We start from the raw sequence: 17,193 nt of genomic DNA, 5'->3' as shown, positions 1-17,193 counted from the left end.
TTACTTTTCTTTACATGGAAAAGTTGAAATTCTAATGCAACTTTTGTTAAGCTTCTCTGCTGTGAAAAATAAAAGTTTGCTAGATATCCAGTTGACGTCACTGAAGTTAGGTTATCAGTCAACATGAAAGAATAGTTACCTAGGAATTGTGAAAAATTTGCAAAAAGTAATAATAATAAAGTGAGATACGATATGAACAGACGGTTCTTAACCATCTTGAGTTCTTATCCCATAAGCTGAAGAAAACAGTAAGAGCTTGAATTTCAAATTTTGCTGTTTGTTTTCATTACTGTATTATTTTACATATAAGCTGCTTATAAGAGAGCTTATGATTAAGTTCAGTATTTCCTCTCCCTGTGAAGAATTAATGTGACCATAATGGTTTTCTGTAGGTTGATTTATTTTCCCTCAGCATGTGTTTTTTCCTGAGGATCCAGTGAAAGCTCAGAAGTATTTGAAAGCAGTGGCACAGTTACTGGGCTATGCTGGTGGTGAAAAAAGGTGTGAATGCATATGAAAAACTATCTTGAACAGAAAATTTTAGGAAAAAAATTGAAATTAGTACATTTCTTTGAAATTAATTTTTATTTGACTGATGTCAGTAGCCTTCCATATTACCCTAAAGTGAAATGTCTAAGATGTGTAATTTCATGAAACTCACAGCTAGAACAGCAACATATCAAGCAAGACATCTTTAGAGCTATTACCCTTAAAAAAATCCAATTGAATGAACAGTTTGATATAGTTTATTAAGCATGTTTTGTGGCCTCAGACACAACCAAAATATGGAAAACACATCTTCAAACTTCAAACACGGGTATTACTTTAATCTGAAGTTATTTTACTATCGCTTCCAGAAGTAGTCACAGCACTAAATACATATTCATGGTAAGATAAGGGAGACTGGGACTGGGAGAATGAGGTACCACCCACTATCAGAGAAGATCAGATTTGAGACAGTCTGAGGAACCTGAAGGTGCATAAATCCATCGCGCATGATGAGATACATCCACAGGTCCTGAGGGAACTGGCAGATGAAGTTGCTAAGCCATTATCCATCATATTTGAGAAGTTGTGGCAGTCTGGTGAAGTTCCTGTTGACTGGAAAACAGGAGACATAACCCCCATTTCTAAAAAGTGAAAAAAGGAAGACCCAGGGAACTACCGGCCAGTCAGTCTCACCTCTGTGCCTGGCAAGATCATGGAGCAGATCCTCCTGGGAACTGTAGTAAGGCACATGGAAAATAAGGAGGTGATCAGTGAAGCTGTCAGTGAAGACAAGTCATGCCTGACAAATTTGGTGGACTTCTGCGATAGGGTTATGGCATTGGTGGGTAAGGGAAGAGCAAATGACATCATCTACCTAGACTTGTGCAAACCATTTGACAATGTCCTGCGCTATGTCCTTGACTCTAAACTGGAGAGACATGGATTTGACAGATGGACCACTTGGTGGATAAGAAATTGGCTGGATGGTCGCACTCAAAGAACTGTGGTCAACAACTCTATATCCAAGGGGAGACCAGTGATGAGTGGTGTTCCTCAGGAGTTGGTATTCAGATCGGGGCTGTTTAACATCTTTGTTGGTGACACAGACAGTGGGATTGAGTGCGCCCTCAGCAAGTTTGCTTACGACACCAAGCTGTGTGGTACAGTCAACATGCTGGAGGGAAGGGATGCCATCCAGAGGAACCTGGACAGGCTGGAGAGGTGGGCCCATGCAAACCTCATGAAGTTCAACACTGTCAGGTGCAAGGTCCTGCATATGGGTTGCGTCAATCCCAAGCACAGGCTGAGCAGACAATGGATTGAGAGCAGCCCTGAGGAAAAGGATGTGGGGGTACTTGTGGATGAAAAGCTCAACATGAGCTAGCAACATGTGCTTGAAGCACAGAAAGCCAACCACACTGTGGGCTGCATCAAAAGTGTGGCCAGCAGGTTGAGGGAGGTGATTCTGCCCCTCTACTCTGCTCTCGTGAGAACCCCACCTGGAGTACTGCATCCAGCTCTGGAGTCCCCAACATAAGAAGGGCATGGACGTGTTGGAGCAGGTCTAGAGGAGGGCCGCAAAGATGATCAGAGGGCTGGAGCACCTCTCCTATGAAGACAGGCTGAGAGAGTTGGGGTTGTTCAGCCTGGAGAAGAGAAGGCTCTGGGGAGACCTTATAGCAGCATTCCAGCGCTTAAAGGGAGCCTACAGGAAAGATGGAGAGGGATTCTTTATCAGGGAGTGTAGTGATAGGATGAGGGGTAATGGTTTTAAACTGAAAGAGGGTAGATTTAGATTATATGTTAGTTAGGTAGTATTTAGATTATATGTGAGTGTGGTGAGACACTGGAACAGGTTGCCCAGAGAAGGATGCCCCATCCCTGAAGGTGTTCAAGCCAAGTTGGATGGGGCTTTGAGTAACCTGATCTAGTGGAAGATGTCCACCATGGAAGGGGGCTCGGAACTAGATGATTTTTAAGGTCCCTTCCAAACTTAACCATTCTGTGATGCATAATCTTAAATATCTTGTGCTGGGCATTACATAGAAGCGTGAGATGTCTCCCAATATGATCATATAGGAAATTATTCTTACAAAAATCATCGCAGGGTTATATGGTAAGAAAAGGAGATAGATATTTACAGAACCTCTAAGCAAGCTAATTTTACCGACTCAAGCTCACCCACGTGTGCACACACATACACACACAAGCACTATCCCATTCATACTCAATCCATACCAATCTTAAGCCATGCTGCGAGAATCTGTAAAGATATTGTGAAGGGTGGGATCTACAAGGCACTGGGTAATTATGCTGAGTAGGCAGCTGTTACATGAGAAATAAGCTGCTGTAGTGGAAAAGTTGGTTATGTATTATCTTCAGTTAAGACTGGCAGTAAGACAGAGAATAGGAGGAGGAGAGAATTGGAAGCCTCTACGACCTATCTGCAATACTGACTGCAGAAAAGACTTCCACGTCGTTGTATCATAATAATAGCAATGGCTTTGTTATTAAATCCTTAAAAGCAGTTGTCCCAATATGCCTTCCTAGATGAAGCATTATCTCTTTGCTCAGGATCTTGCATTACTTACCTTCTTGTCTTTTAAGACTAAAGACAGGCTGACCTCTTTATGCTTCTGAAACCTTGTGATGTCCAGTTAGGTACCGTAGAAATGGAAACATTGTTCCTATAGTTCTACTAGCGTACTATTTATGCAAAGTAGTTCTGAGGATCTTTGTTCATCCCTGTCCTGGTTTGAGATAGAATAAAACTGATTTTCTTTTTACTAATTTTACTTTTCAGTTAAGTCTCTTCTAACTGAATATACTCTCTGAAATAAAGAGCATACTTTTCAGACAGTGTCTGCTTCCAGACTGAGAAGGCCTGATGCCTATAGTTAATACTAAGGAACGGGATGCAGAGAGGCTCTTGCTTATACTTAGTGCTGTAACAACTAAGGTCAGCTAACTTTGTTACTTGCCCTGTTGGAGGGTTGGAATTGAGAGAGCGTAGAGGGCTCCCACCTGCAGGGAGGAGCAGACAGGACAGGTGACCCAGAACTGATCGATGGGTTATTCCATCCCATCTGCCTCATGCGCAGTATAAAAGCTGAGGGATCCAAGGGATCAGCCTCTTTCTTCAGTGGCTGGCATTGAGGAGAACTCTGTTCGTTCTTCTGCCTCTGATCTTTATCTGTGTGTTCCTGAATCCATTTCCCATCTGCTGCTGAGCCCAGTCAGGGATTTTCTCAGTGCCTGCTGGCAACGTGATCGTCTGGGAGCTCGACACAGTTTTTGTATGTGTTTATATATATTTCATTATTTTCTTATTAATATGATTTTTTTCTTTTTATTGTTCATATTCTGTTGAACCTGTTTTAGTTTTTTTCTCTCTTACTTATTCTCTCTTCCTTCCCTTCTGGGAAGAGAGGCTAACAGAGAGCATCTGTCATTCATTTAGTGACTGGCCCAGCCTAAACCTTGACAATTTCTTAGTTCAGGGTAGACAGATCTCAGTAAAATATTTTCTGTATTTCCAAAATCCCCTTATCCCAAATAAAGAACATACAGAGATCAAGGAGCTAGCCAGACTTTGACAGTCGCACTGTGAAATATGTATATTGTCTCTGCTTTGCATACCATCAATCATGCTAGCAATACTGACTAGGACATAGAAACTTTCAGAATGAAGGTGTTTATCCAACAAAATATAGGAAATTTTCATCGAAAAATGGAAACTCATGAGCCACTATGACTTTAAGTTACTTATGCGTACTTATCTATACTAGAAAACTGTACAAATTTTTAATAGAAACGGGGATTTTTAAAGCCAAATTTGATGATTCCAGAACATTTTTGTCTCATTGGAATGTGGTGATTATAACAGTCATTTTAGAAAAAGATTTAACAAATATATTAACTTACTCCACAATCTAGCCTGTTTACTTCATTAAAGCCACATCATGAGCTTTCGTCCATTCACCAGTCTTTGTAGCCTTACTTTTTAATTTGAGGGTAGTCTTTGGAGGTACAATGTCAAGCTTTATTCCACATTCTTGAAATGAAAATGACTGTCTATTTTGCATGAATAATTTTAATAGAAACTGAGATATGCTTGTGTTTTGTAGCCCTCAGAAGCTAGGGGTTTGGGAGAAAGAAATGCTAAATATAAAAATGGCTTGACTTAAAACTTTAATTGCATAATTAAAAAAATGAACTTGTATTTTTGAAGTAAGATTTCTTTCATGTTTGCAGAACATGCTTAGTATTTATTTCAATGTTTGATATATCTCTGTATGTATTTTTATCATAGTAACACTAACGTTTTGAAGAATTCTAACAGGATTGATTAAGAGATGAAGGACTGAATATTATCATTTGCATGATTAGGGTAACATCGCTCTTCCTCTAGCTTTATTAATATTTCTAATGCTTCTTATGTCCTTTAAATCAGTGGCGAATTGCAGTCAATATGCTTTTTCTGTGTAGTTAAACCAATTTTACCACCTCTATTAGACACATCTAATTGGATAAACACTTCTAGCCTTTTTTTGGACAGACTGTAGTCTGAATGTATGCTACGGGTCATTTTTCATTTTCATGTTCAGAGTTTATTCTAGGCTTGAATTCAAGGGTGTGAGATTTATCAGACATAAATTTCGGGTGGAAGGTAGAGCTGTTAGTTACTTAGTCTTGGCTGTGATCAGTGTGAGCTGTGGGAGTACTCTTTCCTTGTTCCAGTAAGAATTAAAAACAGAGTAACTACAGATCACAGATGCTAACAGTCCTATTTTCCAGCTGAGACAGTTGTTTGGCGACAACAACCACATATCAAGAGGCTTAAAGCACCTTGGAACTGAAGAAATGCAGTTAACTAGTTTTGGCTGGAAGATAATAGCTAACACCCTGCCTTTCAGCTGGACCTGGTGTATGGGTCAGACTTGCAATGGAAGGCCTGGCTTGCCTCTGTCATCCTGCTCCTAGATGTTTCCAGGGTAGGAAACACCAGGGTATTTAAATGTTTATATTATCTATCAGTTCTGGATCAAACGCAGGCCTGACTAACAGTGAATGGACATCAGACAAAAATTGTTAGGAACAAATAAAATAATATCCAACCCAAATATTATGCCAAATACATTTGCACAGTTTTAAGTCTGGCACTAAACACTTGCCACTTCAAAATACAAACTTAGTATGAAATCTCTTTCCCATAAACATTCATTGTTGGATCATTTAAGGGAAATGTATCAGAGATATGATTCCTAAAGTTAAGTTCCATTTTTAGCCTGTTTTTATTTACTCTTCATGAGTAGAAGCTTGTGGCTCAGAAGCTGAATTATCCTTATCGCTTAATCTAAGGAAATTGATACGGGCATGCTTGTTTTCTTTAGGGCATTCATAACAATGTATGTTTTAAATTCTATTTCCAGAAGTAAACCTTCAACTTTCCAAATTAATTTCAAATATATCTTTCAGTTCTTGCACAGAGCAATTATACCTTTGTGCTTTCATTTATAGGAGCTGAACATTCAGCGGAGTTTTTTTTTTTTTTTAATAAATACAATAACTATTGTTATCTATTGTACATTATAACATTTATGTAGCACATATATTATTGTCCTAACCAGAAATCATTAAACGGTGCTTGCTATAGATGTTGACCCTGTGTATTTATTTGATGTAGAAAAGAGTCTGTATTTTTCTACCCTTCTCTTTCCTGTATTCTCATTTTTCCTGGACACACTGTTCACTCAAACATGGCCTTTAAACCAAGCCATTGTGAGTCCAAAGCATCAAGTATTTATAGGTCTTTTTAAAAAGGGCTTAAAAAGGGTTGTGTTTATAGACAACAGAGAAATAGGGCATTTTTATAGTGATCCTCTTTTTGAAGATAGAGAGCAAGGTGTCATAGTACAACAAATACTGACATCTGTAAAACTGGGCTACAAGTTTGGCAAGACACAATATCCTAAAATAATAATAAGAGAACTTACGTGATAAACTACTAAACAACTTCCTAATGGAGCAGTTCAGAAAAAAATCACAGTCTTTCTTTTGAACAAGCACAGATACTTCATGGATAATATGGTTATGATCCTGAGGTGATTATGGCTTAAAAAACTAGGAAGTTCTACTAAGGCTTCTAGATTAGGCATATCTCAACAATGCTTATTGCACTAAGGAGAGATGTTTTTAAAGCACACACATGAAATTTGCATTCTTTACAGTTTTGCTGTATTTTATTTCAGATAACCATGCCTTTATTGTAATATAGCTTCCGCATTATTTTTGAGGCTTTATGAGGTATGTGCAACAGTATACTTGGAAGTATTTTTATTTTATTCAAACACTAGAAAGCAACTAGTACAAACTTGGTCTACACACCAAAACTCTCTGATAGCATCCAAATGTTTCTCAGGTATTTCTTTGTTACTTGCAGGTTTTGAGTCTTCTATAATTTTTTTAAGCATTTGAGTTTCTTCAATTTTCCTATCGTTAACAGTTTTAGTATGTGTTACCTGTGGTGTTGTAAGCTGTTTGAATCAACTTTTGCTTTCTGCTAATTTTAAAAGCTGATTTTTTTCCCCTAGTAGTATCAATGGCAACATTTTGTTTGCATACAGTAGTAATATGCTTTAACATACTTAACACACTGTTATGCATAAGGTCACCGTTTTGTTACATAGTCTGGTACATTAACTCGCTTCTCACAGACATTACTGAACTCCTAGTCATAAATCACAATAATAGGTTATAAAATAAAAATAAAATAGAAGTGACTCCTTAGAGCTTATTTTGTTTCTTTCTAGAACTCCTACAGTTCGTTTTTAGCAAGCCAGAAGGATAGAAACCTTAGTTTTTAAGAAAAAGAGAGAATAATATAAATTGCATAACAGCAAAAGTTGGATTTTTCAGGAAAATATTGAAATCTAAGACATTGAGTAAAATCCAAATACTGGCAACATGGCAACAGTACAAGCAAACCACAAAATCTGCAAAAAATTTAACTGAAAAAGCTGTTATCTGTTTTTTGTCTGTCTTGTGATTTAGTCAATCCATTTTGGCTTCTCACAGTTTTGATAGTTTTCAGCTTGTTTCTTTTCTCTACCAATTTCGTATGTGCATTTCAAACCAACCAGGCATTTTCTTTAGACTTTGCCCTTCTGCTTTATCTTATTAATGAACATGGATTGTTTGCGGCACATGAATTTTAGTCAGGAAGTTGCTAATATGTTCTGCAGTGAGAGAGGAAGTTTCTGGTAATGAAGTTATGTCATAGTTAGACTATGGCAGTGAATTAAATTGTATTCTAAATCAACTGCAAAGTGAGACCACAGTATCATTCAGTGTCATTTGTGAATTACCTGATTACATGTTCCAATTTCAGTGATTTAAGATTTGGGGTCTTTTATTTTCGTGGCTTTGCACAAATTGAGAAAATGTCTGTTGTTGACTAAAGACTTTGCAAACTTTTACTGTGTTTATGCTAACCTATATATAATTCAAATGGTGTCCTTTCTGGGTCAAGTATGATTCGAAAGTTGTAATATTCAGGTAAATCAGTTATTATTTTCTGTCCCCAGTCTCCTAGCACCTAGTAATTTTAAAGAAAAGAAGAGGGTGAAAGATGAAATAAGGTGTAGGTTATGAATGAGTAAAATAGGAAAATAGAGTAAAAGCCTGGATAATTTTAGAAAATATAACTCTCACCAGTTAGGAAACTGTAACTATTCTTTCCATGCACCAAAAATGACTCAAATTTTACTAAAGAATTCTGGAGAGCTGTTCGTAGTCTAAACCTCCAAGGACAGCAGATGTAAAGTTGTTAACCACTGTCTGCTTATGTTTCATCTGAAGCTCCTGAAAAATATTTTTTTCTTTTTTTTTCATCATTTGCTTTCATTTTGCAAGTGATTTTCTAATGCTGTTGAAACTGGTTAACTCCTGTGATGAGTTACCTGTCACAGTGCCAGAATTAAGCATTGTGCCCAGCATATTTTGTATAAAGCACAGTGGAGTAAGTAGGTGGATAATCCTGATTCCTAGCACCAAAGGATTAAGTTGGCTTTTATACTTTAATTAAATGGCTTTTTGCATAACTGAAAAACTCATAGAGGAGTGTTGTTTTTATATATTCAAAACATTTTGAATCCTATTTCAGGAGCTGAAGGATCAGTAAAATAATACATTTTGCAGAAGGTAGTGGAACTATCTTAAAATATAGGTTTACATTCACAAATATTTCCAGAAGTTGATCTTCTGCCTGGTATTTGTAATTATAATGTGTAATGAGAGAGAAGGCGAGAATTCTTCACAGATGAACTGCTGACTGCAGGTAGATTTATCAGGTAATATAACAAGCTCATCCAGAAGAGTTCAGTGCTGCCATGATACCAGAGATGAAATTTTGTTCTTTATTAAGTTTGATTAGAGTTTCACTATCATCTTCAACAGGCATAGGATTTTACATTGGACCATTACAGAAAGTGAAACTTGATATAAATGTCTTAGAGATAGGATAGGCATGGCTGTCTTCTTTTTTCCTAAGCATTGAAAATCCTAAAGTTATAAAACTATTTGTTAATCAGGACAGGAATCTTTCTACTGAAAGGTGTACTTTCTGTCTGTTTTTTTGTTATTATGGATGTTTTTAATGAGAACTTCCTTTTAAAGTAAAATGCGAGACAATGCTGGTTTGTGTTTACTGGAAACAAATGAAATGTTCTGCTTGTGAAAGTAATGCATCAAGAGTGGAATTTCGTGTCACATTTCTGAAGTTAGCATGGAGTTTTACAGTCTGCACAATTCCAGTTTGAGTGACCATTTAAAACACACTTCATTTAGCTTTGGAGTTTCTCTTATTTTCTTTTCTAGTGGGTACAATTCTTTTTCAAAAGTGCAAAGCTTCCAAGATGTTACTGTTGAGACCTGGAACAGAGTAAATTTTCAGTCTTGTTGGAAGTGACAGGCCTGTCAGACTGATTGTCCAGACAACACTTGACTATCCAAACCAGCATTCCCATTTTATGATTGTGGGTTTTGCCCTTTGTAAAAGATTCTGAGAATTGACTTGTGAAGAGTTTAGATTTTCAAATAGCTTTCTCAGGCCTGCTATGCTTATGAGAGAAGTCTATTGGATTTGAAAGGTCTTTCACTATCCTCAGTCAGTAATGTTGTTTTTTCTTAAGGTAATGAAACATTATTTTGTAATTACATTATTATTCGGAATTCAAGCTATTTGGAAAGGGAAAAATTTGATTCCTTTTGCTGTAAATTAGCTGGTCTCATGGTATGCTGTTCCTAAGGTAAATTCTACAAGGAATTGGTAATGGTGGTGTAATACCACCTTTATGAATTCTGCAATGGATTGTTAATGCTCTAGCTTCCCTTAGCAATTGTTTCTTCTGTTATTTACAAAATAAATAAGATTTTGTAAATTCTTTTGTTACTTTTCCTCAAAATTTTATTTTGAGGTGGAGAAGTGAATATAGAGTGAATATAGCGTGTAATATAGAAGTGAATATAGCGTGTAATATAGAAGTGAATATAGAGTGAATATAGATTGATGATTGTATTTATGAAGTCAACAGAAAGGATAATTTGATACTTGATATTTTTGTAGGTATAAGCCTATGCAGAAAGTGGATGGAGTTGCAGATGGCTTTACAGGAAGTGGTCAACAGACAGGAACATCTGTTGAACAAACTGTCATTGCCCAAAGTCAACATCATCAACAGTTTTTAGGTATGAAAGCAGGTTTTATACTGCTGTTTAAATAAGATGAACTTCATCACCACTGTAAACTTCAATCACACAAGGGCAGCAATTGCTTCTAAAGTTTCATACCATCTTTAAAATTCTTAGAACAGAACAAAAACGCAGTTAAATTACATGTTCTGTGTTGTGAGCTTTATGTAATATTTAATATGCATCATGTAAATATAAAAGGAAATATATACACATTCTGTGTTTGTGATATATTTAATATTATATAAATCACAGTGCCGGTGCTGTGCAAAGTTTTATATTAGACATGCACACTGAAATTCGTGCAATGAAAGTTGTTACCTGCATGTGCATTACAGTGCATTTTATTTTATTAAAGTGGGGGAATGGTAGCATTGCAGTACTATTCCCAGTTAGTCATCCAGTGTGCTGTTTTGAAAGTGTGCTGTTCTGTTATAAGTGGGAAGAGCCAAATAGTTTCAACTAGAACCCCAAAGTTCATGTTTAAAAATCTCCAAGTTGTGGATTCATTGATCCAGCTAAGCATGCATTCTCAGTAATGGAAACAAATGGTAATTTAATTATTTGGTTATGCAGAGAGACTCTTTCATTGTGTTATTACAGAAGGTGTAGGTTTATTTGGTTGGGATTTTCAAGCACCACATTCTTTGGCCTAATTTTGCTGCTATTGAAATCATTGTGAACATAAGGGTAGGATTAAAATGTTTTGAATCTTCCTCTCCAAGTACCTTTCAGTTCAGCATTTTTCTGTTTTATCAGCTATCTCTTGGAAACGTTTGGGACAAATAGTAAAAGCACATATTGGCTCTACTTGAAAGTCTAGTAAATTTCAAATAAACATGTATGTGGAGTCTGCTAAGCCCCATCATACCTGGCTACATAGAAACTCTTCAGTTGAACAAGAAAAAAACTATTCAAGGATTAATCTTTCATACACTGACATAGATATTTTCCTTCATCATGTAATATTCTGAAAACGTGTGTGTTAGCTTTTCTATATAGGTGTAGTATATACTTTTTGGTATATCTTTAAGAATAATTTTATATTTATTTTTTATTAAAAAATGCTGGGTGAATTTGCTTACAATTTTAACATACAGTAGGTGTGAAAGGCTTCTCTCTTTGAACATCATGACCTTTTGCAATTTATTTCTTTGTGTCATCCTTAATTTCTTTCTTAATCATACTGTAACTGGCACTCTTCACAATAGCCCTTTTTCATTATGTTGTCATGGTCACAGATGCATCTCGAGTACTTCCAGAGTTTGGAGAAGTTGAAATATCTTCTCTACCAGATGGTACTACCTTTGAGGACATCAAATCTCTGCAGAGTCTTTATCGAGAGCACTGTGAGGTATTCCCTGTAAACCATTTATTTTTTACAGTTCATGACTTCTAGTGAAGGTCTGTACAAGACAGTGATACCAAATATATTGCGGCCATGTTAGTGTTATGTGACTTTCCTCCAGGATATTTTGCTTATATCATTGGAAAGGACATTAGTAAAAAGATTTTTCTGGAGTGTTCCCTTTACAGGGGGAAAAGGTAATATGTAACAGACACTGAGAATGAAATGTAGTTATGTGTATATTTTCAGAGTGTTAGAGAAACTAGACTTCTGATTGTACATGCAGATCTCTGGTTTAGTTATGTTAGAAATGTAAATCATGTTAAATTAACATTTCTTGTTGTTACATTAAAAGCAGTAACTTTTTTCCCATTTCAAAGAAGTATTGAGACATTTAGGCCACATTTGATATTGAACAATATGTCTTCAAAAGTTATTTTTGAAGGTGCTTTCAAACCTAATCTGAATTTTGAAAATTAATAAAATGGCAGGTTTCCTTTGTGTTTGCAGTAGCATTAAATATTTTCTGTGGGTGAATTCCTCTGATATGTTTACATAGACCATGCTCATTTCTGGAGGCTTCCATGCATGTGTGCTTGGCCTTACTCAAGTCTCTGTGCACACCAGCTTAGTGCTGGATAATTTATGGACATCAAAGGTGTTAAAAAAAATATTATTTATAACTTAAGAAATGTACAGTTTGCCTTTGCTCCACTATGTGAAAAAAGCTATAGATCTAGTTGGAGTTGAGAGTAGGGTGAAGTTGGATAGAAGACAATCTGTGCTTGTGTTTTATTTTCTCAGGCAATACTGGATGTGGTTGTGAATCTTCAATTCAGCCTGATAGAAAAATTGTGGCAAACTTTCTGGCGCTATTCTCCCTCTGCTCCACCTGATGGCACTACTATTACTGAACCAAGGTTAGTAAATGTTTCTTTTTGTTTAACTGCTTCTTATGATAATGTAACACAAGTGTCAAAAAAAAAAAAATCTTACTGGTTTTACCGGCAGAGTAATAATTTTTTCACATACTAATTTTTCAAATTAAATTTATGTATTTTTCTATAGGCTGTGTGTATGCAAAAGTGCAGTCTTGAAATGATTGCATTGTCCATTTTTTTCTTTGCTTTGACAACTACAGTAAAGGTGTCTTTTCCCAGTATTCTAGCCAGTTCTTCTAAGCCAAAAGGATCGTTTGTCGCTCTGCATAATTTATAAGCTCTAGCAGAGCTATGGAGGCATTTTTAAAATCCATTTCCATGTGACACAATGTGTAAAGAAGTTCTGTGGGGTGTAGTTGAGACATCTCTGACATCTTTATAATATAGTACATTTTAACACCCATTGCAGGTTTTTACCTACTGTAAATGCATTATAAATTATTCATTTGCTACATTTTTTCACACCAGCAATCTGAGTGAAATAGAAAGTCGACTTCCAAAAGGAAAACTGATTACTCTGTGCAAAAATGAGTCTATTCTGAAATGGATGTGTAACTGTGACCATGTGATGTACCAGGCTTTGGTGGAGATTCTCATTCCTGACGTCCTTAGACCTATTCCTAGTAAGTTGAAAACCTGAAACATTTTACAATGATTTTTGTGTATGGTGGCAGTGGTCTTGTACCTCACAGGGCAGCTTTAAGAATGTTTGAAAGTTAGGAAAGAATTGTGTATCATTTATCCGTAATTTTGTTGTGTAGGAAGTTGTGCTGAGAGTTGGTGTACGCTTTGTATTTTAAAAGTATCTGAGGATTTTAGTGCAGTTGGAAGATCTAGTTTTCAAGACAGAGTTTCATATTAAAGGTACTTCTCTCTGTGTGTGTTACATTTTCAGACAAAAATGTTTTCCTTTTACTCTGGCTCTAGACTACCTGATAGACATAAGTCCTGTGGCCCTGAGCAAATGCACAGTAATGTCAGTCAGTCCCTCCACTAAATTCAGTAGTTTTTACTTTTAGAAGTACAGATTAATCTTTGATTAATCTGAAAAAAAAATAATGTATAAGATCTTTGTGATTCCATTTTTGGAAAGTTAGTCTTTTCTTCCTTATAAGTGGCTGCTGAAATCAATTTTAATGACTGTAAAGACAATGAGAAATTAACTCAGAAATTTTTAGTCCAATTTATTATTCCAATCTAATGTTCTTTATGTCATACATCCTGCATGAAAGAGTAACTGTCTGGCCATTCAGCCATTACCAGGAGTACAACTTTCTTTTCAAATTTAATTTTACTAGAATCCATCGTTGCTCCAGCAGTGTATTTTTATGCCTTTTTCTGGTAAAAAATGAATTTATGTGAAGAAAGTTGAACTCCTTTATAAAACATTTATTGTCTTGCATATGCTGCGCTAAATATTATAAAGAAATTGTGTTAGCAACCCATTATAAACCTTGTAACTCCTGCATATTTTATCCTTTCCATGAAAAAACAGTAGTCACTTTATAAAGTTGGATTAATATTTTTTTTAAATTAGGGCCTTAAGTAGCTTTGCAGCTAACAAAGCTATTTTGTCATGCTGTGAACACCTCTTCTGCTATAGTGACTTCAGCAGCAATACGCACTCCATAAAAATATTTGCAAGTACTGCCTTGCAGAAAAGTCTTATTGACTTTTTGCTTGCAAGTGAAATACAATTTGGTTGTAGTAAATTATGTATGATACAAAAAAAATTTGGAACTGGAAATGTATAAAATCTGAAGGTCAGCCTTTTACAAGGCAGTTTTACCTTTCTTTTGAAGAAATGAGTAAGTTCTTGGTAGAGATTGAAATAATTTGTCTTTTCATCTACGTAGCAGAATAAAGGAAAAATGTTCTTTCAAATATATGCAGTTATTGACAACCATTGCTTGTATAAATTATTTTGCATTGGTTTATATTTCATGTTTTACTTTTCTATCTAATGACAAAGCAAGTAGTTAGGATCTTAATTTTGAAATAATATAGTCTATCACAAGCGAATAAGCAATGATAAAAAACCCCACAATTTTAATTAAAATGTTAATTAGGTTTAATTAAAACTCTCTCTTCCAAAAGCTCATTATTTTCTAAATAAAAACGTGGCGCAGACATGTTTTTTCATCAAACCTGCTTTTCACCTTGCTTTTCACTTGCTTCTCCTGCACAGCCTGGCAGTCTGTAAAGGAGTTTTTATATGATACCTTCTTAGCTTGTGGTGTCTTCCTTCCGTATTTCATAAGGTGTATTAAGCATTGCCAGTACAGTGTTGTGAAAAAATGGGACACAGTCATTTACTATCAGTAACTACAGACATCAGGTCCTTTTCATGCTATCTCTTTCTTTCTAGAATTACCAGTCATATTTGAATAATTGATACCTACTGTGTTTGACATTCCTGTTTTGGGTATGATTATCAGACTTCTTAATGCAAACACATCATCTGATCCCAGGACAAATTCATCCCAAGAGAATTCTGCCTCTATAAGCAGTCCAGTGGTTTTCTGCTCAGAAGTCCACCCACTGAGCTACCTTTGGAAGACAACTAATGTATTTTCTTGTTTTTATCTTCAGGACAAACTAACTAAAAGGCTTTTTGTAGTCAGCTTTCCTGTAATGATGATCTGTACGAGTTCTCTCTTCACTGTTAAATATTTAAAATATTATTAATTTTGTAACTCCTGCTTTTGAATTAAAATATCTTCTGGCATCACAACAGACCAAGAGGAAGGATTAAGGTTGTGCTTAATGGTTGACTGTGACAACAATGGAGCTGGGTGAAATAGACAAATTCATCATGTTCTGTGGGAAAAGAGCAGTTTTCCTATAGGAAAGTTTGGACTCTGTAGAGAAAAGGGGACTGAAAATGCTTAATCAAAAGCATGTTTATGATTTTTGTTTCCCTGAATAAATGGGAAGATATTGACAGCAGCTGCTCAAAATAGGGAAAATACTAATTTGAAAGGTGCTTGAAGTAAGCATATGATTTTTTAAGGTTTATCTTTTTTCATGTCTAGATTTTCAGTGTTTTGCTTTTAGAAAAGTCTCACTGTGCTACTCAGCTGTGTGGTACATATTACTGGAATAGAAAAAAATTACTATTGAGGAAAAAATTGTTTTATTTTTAACCCCTATGTTAAATTTGTCAGCTGAAATGTTTAGCGCCCACAGAATGAATGAAGAATGACTGTGTGTAAAACAGCAAAATTCCTTTTCCTAAAAACAGTGAAACGATGTCCATTTGAGTTAGGAGAAAAGGTCATAATTATCTAATGTCTTCGGCAATAGACTAGAGCTATTATGTTTCAGAATGGATTTTTTGCACCTTCAAAAGTGACAAAATGGACAACAAACTTGCCTGTGAGTTAGTTTGTATCAAAGGTGGAGAATTTATGCTAAACGTATTTCTACACCGTGTTACACAATTCCAGGCAGACAAAAATTTAAAATACTGGAAGGACTTTCTGTCAGTAACTGCCATTACAACATCATTTAGTGTGTGTCTAGTAATACTTAACCATCTCAGGCCATTTACTTTGCACCAGACTCACCATGTGATTCTTCGAAAGGGTTTTTTCTTGTTTTTCTATGGTAGCCAGATTAACATAAAGGAAGGCTTTGAGGATGTAGGAACTCAAGGTTTTGGTGATGGCTGGATGTCTACTTAAGGATGGAGGATGAGAAAAATTCTGTATTTAATATGATATCTCCAAAGCTCATTAGAAATTCATACTTGTTCTGTACAATACTGATGTCTGATTATCTACTTCAGCTATTTTATTTCTTCAGAACTTGGATTCCTTTGATTTGCTCCTCTTTCTTCCTAGTTAAATGCCTTTCTTAAGGCCTGAGCTGCTTTTCTATATTTATTTTTGAAGGAAATCAGCATTACAGTGATGCAAATAATTTTCTAATATGTGGTTGGATGAAAAAGAATAATAAGCAAATTAGAAGTGAAAACGCACTAATATTTTCCTTAAATGTCTAAATACCGTTCATGCAGCGTTTACATTATTTCCTCCATATTGCATTTTCTTGTTCTATAGGTAAGTAAATGTGAGTGAATACATAGTTAATTAGTAAGTGTGCAGAAATTACAAAGCAGCACAAGTGAGCTAGCTAATTGGCAGGACTGAAGAAAAAAGCTTGTGAAAAGCATGTGAAAACATGTGAAACGGATGTCATGAAGAATACATTTTTTTCTTTCAGTAAATTTACTTTGCTAGCAGTAAGCTTTATTAAAAAGGAGATCATCAACGATTCAAACAGTAAAAGACCTTTCTTAAAGACAAGTTCTATCAGCATTAATTTCTTACTCCACCAGAGTATTCAGCCTTATAAACCGAATCCAGTCAATCTTTACGTGGACTGTTTCTTCTCATATGTAGCTAAAACAGTTTGAAAATTAGTACTATTTCCTCTTTCTGTTTTTTTCCTCTTCACTTTTATAGTTGTGTTCATTCTCTACTAGTCTTTAGAAACCTGTAGTTTTTTCTCTTTGTCTCCTCCTTTTTGCAACTGTTTGAGTGGATGCTATTACATCAGTGAGCAAGTGGTAAGTATAGGAAAGCGAGGTTTCTGCTACTCAGGAGATATGATTTTCTTTTTTCCAGGCACAGTTCCTTGGGAAAACACTTCCTGTCCTCC

At 35.7% G+C, this 17,193-nt stretch overlaps 1 protein-coding gene across 2 annotated transcripts in view; it reads left to right on the top strand.

The window, feature by feature from the left end:
• The window catches only part of RFX3 (regulatory factor X, 3 (influences HLA class II expression)), a 58,887-nt gene that overhangs the window by 34,117 nt on the left and 7,577 nt on the right, over positions 1 to 17,193 (top strand). For both annotated transcript variants that reach the window (XM_009884279.1, XM_009884278.1), the window contains 4 exons: positions 10,115 to 10,236; positions 11,481 to 11,593; positions 12,392 to 12,507; positions 12,997 to 13,151. In XM_009884279.1, the coding sequence (XP_009882581.1) occupies positions 10,115 to 10,236; positions 11,481 to 11,593; positions 12,392 to 12,507; positions 12,997 to 13,151 (506 nt within the window). The remainder of the gene's footprint in view (positions 1 to 10,114; positions 10,237 to 11,480; positions 11,594 to 12,391; positions 12,508 to 12,996; positions 13,152 to 17,193) is intronic.

This window comes from Charadrius vociferus, unplaced genomic scaffold, assembly GCF_000708025.1.
Source record: "Charadrius vociferus isolate BGI_N301 unplaced genomic scaffold, ASM70802v2 scaffold183, whole genome shotgun sequence".
In the NCBI taxonomy this organism is placed as follows: domain Eukaryota; kingdom Metazoa; phylum Chordata; class Aves; order Charadriiformes; family Charadriidae; genus Charadrius; species Charadrius vociferus.
This window is presented reverse-complemented; position numbering and strand designations above follow the sequence as displayed.